General features: G+C 42.0%; 1 protein-coding gene and 1 long non-coding RNA gene across 3 annotated transcripts in view; one reads left to right on the top strand and one right to left on the bottom strand.

Annotated features, from left to right (window-relative positions):
• The window catches only part of LOC310707711, a 308,528-nt gene that overhangs the window by 45,683 nt on the left and 249,170 nt on the right, over positions 1-13,675 (top strand). The gene's annotated exons all lie outside the window — the stretch shown is intronic.
• AFAP1L2 (actin filament associated protein 1 like 2) overlaps positions 1-13,675 on the bottom strand; it is a 73,569-nt gene that overhangs the window by 9,577 nt on the left and 50,317 nt on the right. For both annotated transcript variants that reach the window (XM_083504786.1, XM_083504787.1), the window contains exons 4-8: positions 13,572-13,666; positions 10,225-10,315; positions 5,362-5,567; positions 2,781-2,960; positions 1,354-1,443 (exon numbers count right to left, since the gene is read on the bottom strand). In XM_083504786.1, the coding sequence (XP_083360912.1) occupies positions 1,354-1,443; positions 2,781-2,960; positions 5,362-5,567; positions 10,225-10,315; positions 13,572-13,666 (662 nt within the window). The remainder of the gene's footprint in view (positions 1-1,353; positions 1,444-2,780; positions 2,961-5,361; positions 5,568-10,224; positions 10,316-13,571; positions 13,667-13,675) is intronic.

Below are 13,675 nucleotides of genomic sequence, written 5' to 3'. Positions count from 1 at the left end.
TAGTAATGGCTGAAATGCTGCTCTCTCCGATGAGAAAACCCCTTTGCATTTGTGAAAATTAGGGGTTGCCTAAATAATGTCAAAAACTAGGGATGCTACAAAAGAAAACATGAATGTAGCACATATCCATAGCTGAGGAAACAAAGACCCATTCACAAACAAGATTATTCCACAGGGGACAACATTTGGCCCATAAAAATGGATGCCACAAAGGCTCCGCTAGCTCTAGGGAGAACCCCTTTGTTTTGCTGCGTGTAGTTGCTCTGGTTGGACACAGTCTTCCTTATTCATAATGGCTCCTGGTGTTTTCTTTAAAGCTATTTGAAGTAAATTCAGGCAACCATATTTGTGCCAACTCAAAAAATAAAATTATACACGAGGGTTTTATTTTCCGTCCTCATTGCCATATGCTGTGAAGCTTTCTAGCTGTGAATGTTTCTTTGTGGTTTACGTTCGCATATATAGCTCCTGCCTCAGTTGTACATCATCAGCACATGTTCATTTACATTGTGGCAAGCTGTGAGAAACAGAAGGCTGGACTAGGTGAGCCATTGGCCTGTTCAGCAGGCTCTTCTTAAGTCACAATTTCCCCACCCCTAATTTATCTGGATCAGGCCCAGTGCTTGATGACTTTAATTTTGCGCTCAGTAAAGCATTAGAGCTTGAAACTCTGGAACAGTCAGTCTACAACGAAATTCTCGTTTCACTTGATGCTTTGGGGATATCTAAAATTCTAGCCTTATTTAAATAATACTTTCATTTGGATTTGGCCAGGATTAAATCTATAAGCTTCCTAGAATTAGATTTATGCTTGAAACAAACTTGGGGGGGGGGAGTAGCTATTAAAAGAATTGCTGATGTTAAAAGAATGCAAAAATGGCTTGACACTGAGCCAGTTATGCTTTAATCAGAAAACAAGTGGTTTGTTGGGTTTTCTTCAAATGTAAGTTTCAACCACATTCCTGTTTTGATGGTGGGAGTAACTTCCTGTATATTAATCAGAAGTATTTTTTAAAAACTTAAAATAATTTGATGCAACAGGAAAAAAATTAAGCTGCTCTTTGAACATCACTTTTGTTAAGAGATAAAACATACCTGAGGCTCCAATATTTTTGGCCACCTCATGAGAAGAGAAGACTCCCTGGAAAAGACCCTGATGTTGGGAAAGATGGAGGGCACAAGGAGAAGGGGATGACAGAGGATGAGATGGTTGGACAGTGTTCTCAAAGCTACCAGCATGAGTTTGACCAAACTGCGGGAGGCAGTGGAAGACAGGAGTGCCTGGCGTGCTCTGGTCCATGGGGTCACGAAGAGTCGGACACGACTAAACGACTAAACAACAACAAAACATACCTTGGGATAGCTAAGTCTCTGGGAGTCTGGGACATACTGGTTGCCTTCCCCTTGCCCATCTGGATAGAGACCGCTTGTCTCCTGGATCACCTATGGTGGGAGAGAGAGAAGCTGTGAGCAAGGCCTCATCCTGTGGCCATTTATATCTTTCTGTTCTCCAGTATACATTCTGCATTTAACTGACACACAGCTAAGTTCATAGAAAGTCTCTCTCGTTAACATGCAGAGAAGCAGAGGTCCCTCTGGTTGAGGTAGGAGCCTCAAATGACCATATTAACCAGGGGTGGAGAACCTCTGGCCCCTCACAGGTTGTTGGTTTCCCTGCTCCCATCTGGCCCAGCCAACACGGCCAATGGTCAGGGATGATGGAAGCTGCAGTCCAGCAACATCTGCTGACGCACAGGTTCCCCATCCCTGGTATAAAGAAGGCACAAAAGTAAATGACATGCATGCCCAGATCAAACACTATTCCTAGCAAATTCAGGCTGAATTCTGAAGCAGCAGTGCAGAAAGGCCACATGTGCCATGTAGAGTTGGCAACTTTTTAAAACAATTTCCCCTCCACGTTCCTTTAATATCAACTTTATCTGCAAAATACTAGCAGATGATAATGCTTGAATCCTCCATGCTAGAAAATTCTGCACTGACCCTAGCTGATTTCTGCGGATCAAAGAGCTGTTAGAGTATCAGGCCAGTATTCCATCTGAGTGTAATTCAGGTGTAGTAGAAGAACAACAAAGGGGAGTGCATCTCAGGGACTTTTTCAATGAACTAAAGATTATATTATCTAGAAATAATGACAGACCCTTCTTGTAAGTGAAGGAGCTGGCAAGTGAGTGAGTTGACAAGGAAGCTTTCGCATTTTACTATTGTAAAATTTGGTAAGCATAGAGGAAGTCCAAGAAAATAATCAAAAGGAGGTTGGGCACTTCTTCTCTTTTCTACAATGGAGTTCCATCTGAGGAAGGAGATGAACTCTTACTTACTGAAGCAAGACTCCCTTCATTACTGCTGGAAAGGGTTGGGTTAGAAAGTTCCCCTTCCCACTCCTATGTGCAAAGGGGGAAAGGGATTTTCTCAGTTGTGCTCAAATGGAAAGGATCCTTCTCAGAATAAAGGCCTCCTTGCACTTGTGTAACAGCTGCATTTGGATGTAACCTAGAGATGGCAGCAGCACCATGACATCCTGAGAAAGATCCTTTAGGATAATCCTGTGCCTTGTACCAGGTCAGTCAGGCTCTTTGCCCATTGAGTTCAATACTCTCTGCTCCGAACAGCAGCAGCTCTGCAGGGTCTCGAAATCTCAAGTAGTTAAATTCTGGGCCAGATCTTGACTTCTGTGCTAGCATGGTATGACAGTGGGCACATTAAATCCACATAGCCTGGGGACAACGGCAGAAGTTGTAAGGAGAGATTGGTCCACTCACCCTGAGCCACTGCTCTGCCTGGTCTTTACTCTGCAAGCCCAGCACAATGACATCTGAGTTCATGGGGATGATCTTCAGCTTATGTTCCTGCTTCCTCACGTTCTTTTCCTTGTGGATGACGCTGCACCCCAACAAATTAACATCCAGCTGGGGATTTTGGTCCTTGGAAGACTTGTAGCACTGGAAATAGGAGGAGTCAGGTGGTTTAATGGAGAGTAAACAGGAGACGTTGCCTACTGGTAAAATATCTAAGAAAGGATAGAAACTTGGCATTGAAATAATAGATTGGAATAGTTCATAGTAGTAAATAATTGTGAGCCCCAAATCCTAAGGTTTCTGAACAGATACATAATTATATATGTTTCAGCCCTTATATGTGGGGCTGCCCTTGAGACTGACTCAGAAACACCAGCGGGTGCAGAATACCACGGCAAGACTCCTTACGAGATCCTCGCTGTGGGATCACATTCACCCAGTACTATACCAGCTGCACTGGCTCCCAGTGGAGTACAGGATCAGGTTTAAGGTACTGATTTTAACTTTAAAGCCCTATACAGCCTAGGACCCTCGTACCTGCGGGACCGCCTCTCCTGGTATGGCCCATGGAGGACCTTACAGTCTTCAAACAAAAACATCTTGGAGGTCCCGGGCCACAGGGAGGTTAGGCTGGCCACAACCAGAGCCAGGGCTTTTTCGGCTGTGGCTCCGATCTGGTGGAATGCTCTGTTAAAAGAGACTAGGGCCCTGCAGGACTTGACATCTCTCTGCAGGGCCTGCAAGACAAAGCTGTTCCACCAGGCCTTTGGCCAAGGCACAGCCTGACCCCCTCCTTTGGTAATCCTCACAGAACTCTAGCTCAATGGTTGCCATTAATTTGATTTGAACTGATTTTAGAATGAATTGATTTTAGAATGCTGTATTATTTTACTGTTGTTAGCCGCTCTGAGCCCAGCTTCGGCTGGGGAGGGCGGGATATAAATAAAATTTTATTATTATTATTCACCAACCAGACAACCTCCAGATATTGCTGGACTCCAGCATGATCAGCAGTGCTGTGTTAGCTGGAGCCTGGCAAAATCTAGAGGGTGTCAGGCTGGTGAAGGCTAAGAATATATATGGAAGAATTTAGAATGGATGGGGACTACTGAGAAGAAATCCAAGCCATCAATCCAGCACAGAGAGGAAGACTTCTACCCATTTTCATAGTTAATGCCCAGATCATAGAATCATAGAATCAAAGAGTTGGAAGAGACCACAAGGGCCATCGAGTCCAACCCCCTGCCAAGCAGGAAACACCATCAGAGCACTCCTGACATATGGTTGTCAAGCCTCTGCTTAAAGACCTCCAAAGAAGGAGACTCCACCACACTCCTTGGCAGCAAATTCCACTGTCGAACAGCTCTTACTGTCAGGAAGTTCTTCCTAATGTTTAGGTGGAATCTTCTTTCTTGTAGTTTGGATCCATTGCTCCGTGTCTGCTTCTCTGGAGCAGCAGAAAACAACCTTTCTCCCTCCTCTATGTGACATCCTTTTATATATTTGAACATGGCTATCATATCACCCCTTAACCTCCTCTTCTCCACGCTAAACATGCCCAGCTCCCTTAGCCGTTCCTCATAAGGCATCGTTTCCAGGCCTTTGACCATTTTGGTTGCCCTCCTCTGGACACGTTCATGTTTCATGTGGGTGAACAAACAGCAGTCAGTAGCAGTGGTACAGAGAAGATTAAAAAAATTGGCGAAGGAATTACTAAGTAAAATTCCCTGAATCCCACAAAACGGGAATAGTGGGGACATTCCCAAACTTTAAGTCCTGTTATACAGCCATAATACTAACAGCAGAAAGGGAACAGCATTGGGTTTTCCCTTGCTTGCACTCTGAAACATTCATAGAGTAGGTGCTTTCTGCAGTGCAGATGTTAATAGCAGGCATTGGAGGTGGACAGCTGAGCTCCTGGAAGTGGCAAAGTCCCAGCAGATCTTCATACCAGTCATACACCTCTCCCATCCAGACACACCTTCACCCACCCATATCCTAAGGGAATAGTCCAAGGCTGCATCTACTCTGCCCCCTGTGGCAGCTTCCCATTACTCGTTATGAACCTCTCCAACTGGCAGAGCTCCAGGATGCTCTCTCCTGTGCCGTTCCCCTTTTCCAAATGCCTGCTCTGCAAGAACCACCAGTCACAGAATCTCTCCCACACTGCTGCCAATAATAGCAACTTGATCACATTAACACTTATCAGCAGCAGCAATGGTGAATATTGATCCTAGTCTTTGATGTTAGTCCTTTGGGAGGACGGGAGCAATGCAAATGTAACAAACTAAGCAACTAACACCATGCATGTAAGACAAGTCTTAATTCATCAACTGAAAGTAAATAGGGGAGCAGACAGTATAACCCAGAGTCATGTCCTGCTTGTGGGCTTCCCATAGGGATCTGGGATTTTGAACAAGATAGACCTTTGGTCTTACCCAGCAGGGTTCTTCTTGGGCTTTGAGGAAGATCTAGATGGAGCTCTTAGGAATTGCTCTGGCTTTGAGAAAAGGTGTATTAGACACCCTGTTTCCTGCTTGCTTACCAACAATCTGTTGTCCTTAATGACGCAGAGCTGCTTGGCCCACTGGCCCAGCCATTTTTTTCTCCAAAGGAAAGCACAGATCCGGGCATCTTTCATGAGTTCAATGGAAGCTTCAGGGGAAGGCCACTGGTGAGGGGCTGACTTGCCTTTGCTGCTCTCTTCTTCATCATAGGATTCATAGGAGCTGCTAACTGCTTCCCCATCATCTGCATCCATGGGGGCAAAAAGTAAAAATCATTATAAGCACTTCCGGGTGACAAAGCCATGTGTTTCTTCCATGTTCCATTAGGCAAGCTGGAGAACAATTACAGCATGCATGAAAGAGACACAAAAGTAAAAGGCAAGGAGGTCTAAAGGCCTGCAAAGTTTAAACAATCAGACCTGCTCCATTGAAAAGGCCATTTTCCTTCATCTTCTGTCTGTCTCCCACACACTAAGATCATCATATGCAAGCCAGAATCAGATCTCAAAAAAGCCATCCAGAGCCAACCCCAAACATTTTGCTGTCTGAGGTGAAGGACAAGATAGTGCCTTCCTGCCATTCCATGAACAGGAGCCAACTAGACAGACAGTTGAACTTTTCTTCACTATGGCGGATTGGATAGCATCCTCTCTGCCCTGGAGAACAGCAGGTTAGTCTGAGGGTGCAGGACAGGCCCTGTGGCACACGCAGCTCTGTGTTCCAAAGATGGGAACAGCCAAGGGATGGCTCCCCAGCATCTGCCTACTGAGGCAGTTGTTTCACTTTGTCTAATGGGAGGGCTGGCCCTGCAGTGGTCACATCAAATGATGCAGGAATCATATAAATTTTTGTTTTGAATATGTGACGCTGCAATGATTGATGAAACCCTAACTTCTCCTGAAAGGTGAAATGCTTGAATGGTATTCCCAGAAAAAGGTTCAATGCTCTGTTAATACATTTCAGTTCTGCTCAGCTTTCCAGATGCAGCAAATGCATTGGATGGAATGTATATTTACAAATGTAAATGTAAATATTTGTACATTCAGCACATTTTGCTGGGAATATTTTGCCTGGCTAATTAATAAAAGCCAAGCAGCAGTGCTACAAGGTAATCTCACAATCATACAAATTGTTTGAGGTTGCAAGGATGTGGCCACCAAAAACTTTCATTTTACGACTTTGGTACAGACACACCCAGCTCAGTCTCCTACTACAGACACATTCCTCAAGTGCTATCAAATGTTTTCTGTAGGTTTTATACACCCAGCTGAAAAAGCATAGGACTGTGGAGGGTGTGCAAGCTGTTCTCTGCTAAATGTTAGTTGCTGCTACCTGAATATCAGGCAGATAACAGCGTGTAGCAACATTCTGAAAAACAGGTCCAAAATACATACATATGCTACTGCAGTCAGCATATGGAGAATGACCAATGGGCAGAACCACGGGGAAAGAAACTTCATTTGAAATTTAATTTCAAACAACTGACAAATGGCAAAAATAAGTAAATATTTGTTTAGAACAGTGGAAACCATGATACAAAATAGACAGCAAATTAAAAATGATATAGAAGTTATAAAGCTGTAAATTATATAAAATTGAGTTCACGAATAGTTGAAACAGTTACAATGAGGCTACTCAGCAGAAGTAATATAAAGCTGTTTGTATAAGCTGCTTAAGGCATCTAAATCTAGCGCCCTCCCTCCAATCCAGCAAATTTAGAGGCAATAAGAATGTTTCACTACATTATAAAGGCATTCCAAAGCAATATAGGGGAAGTTAAATGAGATATAGGCTATTCCACAGTATTGAGATAACTTGATCACAGAATGGAAATGATTCATAATATATAAAGGCACAGAGAACAGAGCAGTTTCTAAGATCCCTGCAGATCATTGACAAATCCCAGACTTTTCTGCATCTCCCCAAAGCACCATGTCTTCAGCACTCAGGAGAAATGCTATTAGGAGAAGGGAAAGGAAACAATATTGGCCAAAAGATCAGATTAGAAAGCAGAGAGACCTTGAGTGAGAAACATCAAAAAGGTACCCCCAAATAGAAATGTATTAAAGTAGTAAGATATTCCATTCCCAATTAGGTAAAAAGTCTGTGTTGTTCCAGCACAGGCTTGAATGGGTCACAGAGGTAATTATCTAGATTTTTTTATCTTGTTTTTAATTGGATTATAGTGTAACCTGAATTTACTCATTCAGGTGATGCTATAAGAGAACTGGCAGCTGTGTTTAATCTCATTTGTATGGTAGGAAGAATGATCCATGTAATCAAGGGTGCTTAGCCAGCATCTTTAGTGCTCTTCCAGACTCTGGCCTAGGCACTAGATAATCATAGCTTCCTGAAACCAAACTTCAGCTCATTCAATATGTGGATCTGCTCCTTTTGTACCAGAATCCGGAAAGAAATTCCAAAAAAGAACCTAATTAACACATTTCAATCCCCTTTTCTTTCTCTGCGATAAACTGTTACGTCACCCTCATTGTAAAACAGTGATATATCTCTCTCTCTGTCTGCCTACCTGTCTGTCTGTCTTTGTGTCTCTGTCTCTCTGTATTCAGCATTTAATTCAGATGGGCTCAGCCTATAGCGCCAGCACCATTCCACTCGCTTCATTTTGAGTCGCATTTGTTCTCTAAATTAATATCACTCATTTCATCCCTGGCTTCTGTGTTGCTTATTACCAAGCAAGAATATTCGTCTGCTTATGTCCTGCCCTGAAGCCCACTGAAGTTGAAGTTCATGGAAATGACAAAATCATTTTGGAATAAGACTTCTGCTTCCACAGGTAAGATTGGCTAGCAACATCTACAGTTCTGTAGCTGCCTACTAAGAGATCATTCCTGGCTAAGAGATCGCAAAAAAATAGACAGCAACTTTCCAATCCTTTATCACCCCATGCCACACATATGCATTCAGGATGAGAATGTGATCATGCGGTGATCCTTTAACCATGTATCAATGGTGAAAGGCAATCTTTGTTCATATGACAAGGAAGTCAATGCATGAGTGTTAAGTTTTGGAAACATGCCATACCCATAGTTATTGTGGCATATATTACTCCCTCGGTAACCTGCAACCCTGGTCTGGATCCAGTAGCTGCAAGCCTACCGTAAACACCTGCACAAGCACACGTGGAAAAGAAAGAGAGGGAGAGAGAGGAAGAAAGAAAAAGACCTGCAAATGAACCTCAATGATCATTAAGTTCTTTTAGAAGGAGAAAGCATAATTTATATGATGAACTATGGAATAATTAGAAACAGTCTGCTTAGAACAGTCTCTTTTGCCAAAAACTATGGTGATAAGCACCATAAATAAAAAACACTTGCAAATTCAGTTTGAATAATTACAATTCAGTGTTCAGCCTTTGTGGTACCACTCAGTTCCATTATATATATATATATTTAAAAAATAAACTATTCAATTATTTTAAAACTCACGACAATGCCAAAGGTAGTAAATACCAGTTCCTGGAAACCACAGGAGGGGAGAGTGCACTACAATATGCAGTCAACAAGGAAACAAAGGACCCATAATGAGGAAGACGGAAGTCTTAACGTATGAGAGAACTTTCTTTTATAGTGGTACCTCTGGTTACAAACCCTTCGGGTTACAAACACTTTGGGTTACAGACTCTGCTAACCAAGAAATAGTACCTCAGGTTATGAACTTTACCTCAGGATGAGAACACAAATTGCGCGCCAGCAGCATGGCGGCAGTGGAAGGCCCCATTAGCTAAAGTGGTACCTCAGGTTAAGAACGGTTTCAGGTTAAGAACTAACCTCCGGAACTAATTAAGTATGTAACCAGAGGTACCACTGTATATGTAACAGTTTATTGTATTTGATGTGATTTGTTTTTTCTTTTGTTCTTTTTGTGGTAAATGGATTCAATAGTTAAAATCAATAAAAATTAAATTGGAAAAAAAAGAAAAGGAGGGGAGAGTGCTCTTGCGGAGGGTTTCCCAGAGGCATTGGGGGTGGCCACTGTGAGAGCAGACTAGATGGGCCATTGGCCTGATCCAGCAAACTCTTCTTATATATGGGTCACCACTGCATTGTTGCACTGATGTAGAAATGTTCTCCATTTACTCCAGTCATAAATCGTTCCTTAATACATCACATACCACAGTTGGGATTCACTATTATTCCACACATATTATAAGAGTGCTGCGTGCATTAGGAGATTCTGTGTCTGAAATGAATAAGCACAGAAACTGGTAATGGTCACAGCCTAAGCATATCTGGGTTTACTCCAAAATAAAACCTACTAATCTCAAGAGATATGCCTAGGATTGCAGTGTGAGAACTTCAACGATCCTCTTACGTTCTCTTTGGTCTGGTAACTTATGATTAATCATGATGTCCATCCTAGGTGCTACAGAGTAATGTACGTGCAAAAAGGGGGGAGGAGGAAAAGGAAAGCTGACCAAATAAATTCAGTCTGCTCTTCCAGAGACTGGAGCCTAGAACTTCTCTAGAACATGCTTGTTCATTATCAGCAACAGAAAGCAAGACGGTTGCTATTCACTTTTACAAAGACACTACAATCCTTACCTTTCTCACTGAGCCCTTATTCAGTCAGTAAACCTTATTCAGCCAAGGGCAATTTTGGTGTGGAGATCAGGCTGAAAATGTAGCATCAGTGACCATGTTCAGCTCTGAATGAACTCAACATCTTCACTTGTCAGCAATCTCTTAAAAATCTTTGGATGCAAGAATATCCCTTTAAATTCTCTGGTATTAAACTGACAATGTGACAAACACTAAACATATAGATTATAGATCACATTTCCAATATTTGTATCTGAGTGTTTTATTTATTTATTTTCCAACGCAGTTGCATTGCCTATTTCTAGAAGTAATGAAATACTTGGGAGCACACCTACGTACCGATCAGTGAGACACCAAAGGGCTCAGCTTCTTCATAGTATCCTTCTGGAGACTCAGTTTTGGATCCTGAATGTTGCTTTGCTTCTGAAATCTGTGGAATGCAAACAATAGCTAGAAAATGTGTAGCTAAAGACCCAGAGTTCTGAAATAAATTTTTACGATGGTATCTGTAATTCAGAATAAGGAAGAATTCTTTTATAGCGGCAAGACACACGTCACTGAAAAACCTCTGACATAAGAACAGATACTGAATTATCAAAAGGACCTGTCAGTTTAAGATGAGGTTTAAAATGAGACCAAGGTTCAAATTCCACAAAGCTGGAAAACCGGAAGCTAATGCTGAGGCCTTAACAGTTGTGCCCAGTGAACAGTGTCACAAATTGTGCTTGCTTGCAACATACTCCCTCCATGCACACACACATTTCCTTGGTCCTTCAGGCTCAAATCCAGATGGGGAAGACGAAGTGCCTGGGTCTAGCAAAGGCACCCCACATCATTCTAGTCCTCTGTGTGTGACATCCATGGTTCTATGGTGTGCCTAAGGAATATGTGGTGCTTGGTGTGCATGCATGGTTATGGTGTGTGTGGTTGTGGGTTGTGCTGGGCGCCCACAAGCCCAAAAAAGTTTGGCAATCCAAGGTCTAATCACTGCTCCACACTGTCACGTTCAACAGCAAGTGAAATAGGCACTGCTCATAGCATCCTCTAGATGGCTTCCATTAAAAATATTATCATACTGGCAAAATCCCTGCTTCAAAATTTAATCTGTGTGTGTACCATATTTTGCCTATAGTTAAGAAACGCCTTGCTGAATCAGATCAAAAATTATTAAATTGTTGTGGTCCTTATTCAGTAAGTAAACCTTATTCAGCCAAAGGAAGTTTTTGTGTGGAGATCAGGCTGAAAATGTTTTGCCACACAGTAAGCCACACCTAAGGAAACCAAGCAGAGACCTAACCATGGAACACTAAATGGATAGCATACAGTAAGCAGGCTGAATAGAGCTGTCCCTTATTTCTTATTTAAAGCTGATCGTATAACTGGAGAATTGTATTTTAGTTTCCCCTTTGCAAGAGTAATTTCAATGGTGATGGTGATGGGAGTCAAGCTTAGAAATACACCGGACATTTTCAAAGCCAGTATAAGTGAAAAAGAAAATAGATAAATAATATTGGAGTAAACCAACACTTTCAAAAGATTCTAAGCACTGGAAAGTCCCTGGATGGCTGCCAAATCTATCCTAATGTGCAGCCCAAAGCTGAGGGAAGAAATCAAGACACAAAATACTTTGGAAAGCATCCCAAAGGACAAGCTAAAAGTCAATATTTTCAGGATAAACTGCCTAGAGAGGGAAACTTCCATGAACTTTTTAGGGGTCCCAACTCCAGATTCCCGAATGCACCTCATTTTCTGCTCCTCCACAGGCAGAGTTGTGTATGTGTTCCTACCTAGACAAGTTGTGTAAGAATCTCTGTGCACTAGCATTGCCAATTTAATTTGCATATTCCTTTCAAAACAGGCAGTTGGAGAGTACGGACCCCAGAACCTTGCATGTGCCACCCTGTCTACAGCTGCAGCTTTGTCTAGCCTGCAAGGCTAGGCATTACCCATTCCTAGTTACCACCAGGAACAGAAGTATAACTGGCAGCTTTCCTGTGGCATGTAATTGCTAGTAGCGATAATATGAATACTATGAATTTGGTGCAGATGGAATTTGTCCTCACATCTACAGAGAGAACCATGACTGATGATGTGACAAGTATGTATTTGAGGGTATCCCTCAGCATCTTCTAGTGACTTGCCCTTTTCCCAGTCCGTGATGGCTTCATAGCATGAGATAGATGCACTTTATTTCGGAAGAAAATCCCCGCTTAAAGAAGATCTGATGCTTTTGAAACAGAGTTCACTACACTTGGTTCCACTAGTGTTGGGACAGCTTTTAATATTTTAAATATTAAATGATTAAATCATTTAATATTTTAAATATTAAATGATTCAAACCATTTAAAAATGAGTATTTGCCAATGAATTTCATTTGTTGCTGGCGTTTCATCTTACAACACCATTTCAAAGATGATGCAGCTCAAGATAACCACAAGATTCTCCAAGTAGACAAACACGCGCACACACCTCTTCCAATTGCCAGCAGATAAAAGTATATAGTGAACCTGCTCACTTGAATATACAGAATGGCAGATATGTGATTCAATATAACCACAGCACTCTCAAGTAACTTGTCTCCATTGGTACCTTGACAAAATATTTACTCACCTTTGCAAAATGGTAAAATGCAAAGTAATACCCAATAGCATAAAGGTCAGCTCTTTTTTCTTTTTGGCAATAATGGTGAACATTTTGGAACCTGGTTAAAGATTTAAGTGCTTAAAATCCAAACAGGAAAATAAAGCCAATTTCTCGATGGGGGCCAGGCGGGAAACATGTCCCTGAGTTGCAGCTATTGCATGCCGGCACTGAAGCCAAGTAACATCATTCTTTGTAGAAAGATTAAAACATCAAGCTCTGCCTACGTTTATGAAATAAACTACAATATTTTCCTATACAGCAAAATGAAGTTTTGGATGAGGGGAGAAGAAAGAAAGAAACAATGACCAGTAGTCACTAACAATGGACTAGGTGGTGCAATAGATGCATCTGGTCATGCAGCCATTCCCAACCTGGTGCCCTTTGGATGTTTGGGATTACAACTCCCACCAGTCCCAGTCAGCACAACCGTGCTCATGGGAGTTGTAATCCAACCTATGAGGAAGGCTGCTTTAATGAGTTAAAAGTGTCATTCATTCTTTTCTTCCAGAGACACAGAAGGTTGCATCCAATGTGAGTTCTATTCAGAGCTGAGCCACTGAAGTTAATAGACCTGAATTAGAAATGTCTATTCATTTCAGGGTTGTTAAACTACAGTTTCCTGTTGTGTCTGAACTGCAAAACTGGTTTAATCCTACTACAAACCAGGCTCTGATTCTGGGTTAACATCTTCGGTCTGTAGTTGACATTAAACCACATCATCATGCAATTTTTGAAGATGAAGCAAGACCAATGGAAGAAACCGTATTGCAGAGATGTTGACATATGTGTGTGTGTGAGAGAGAGAGAGAGAGAGAGAGAGTTGCCAGTGCCCATAATGCTGTAAGTGCTCTATAAATGTTTAATAAATATTGATGTATCATTTGAGAGAGAAAAGGCAGCTCTAGGATTTTTTCAGACCTCTGTATCTTACATTACAACTCACTCCAAAGGGTACTAAATTCTATCCCAGAAGATGAATGGCACTTGCATTATTGTTATGCAGAGAACGTTGAAAGGAAGTAAATGAACAAACAAGGACTTACTATTTTTGAAGGTGGGAGGTCTGGCAAACTCTTCTGAGGTGGAGACAAATGCTGTTCCACTTCCCCATTGGTCAAGGAGTCTCTGCAACCCAACACTGCGGCCC

Source organism: Podarcis liolepis (genome assembly GCF_965112155.1).
Source record: "Podarcis liolepis genome assembly, chromosome: 5".
NCBI classification, from domain to species: Eukaryota; Metazoa; Chordata; class Lepidosauria; order Squamata; family Lacertidae; genus Podarcis; species Podarcis liolepis.
The sequence above is the reverse complement of the archived record's forward strand: the minus strand, read 5'-3'. Positions and strand labels throughout refer to the sequence as shown.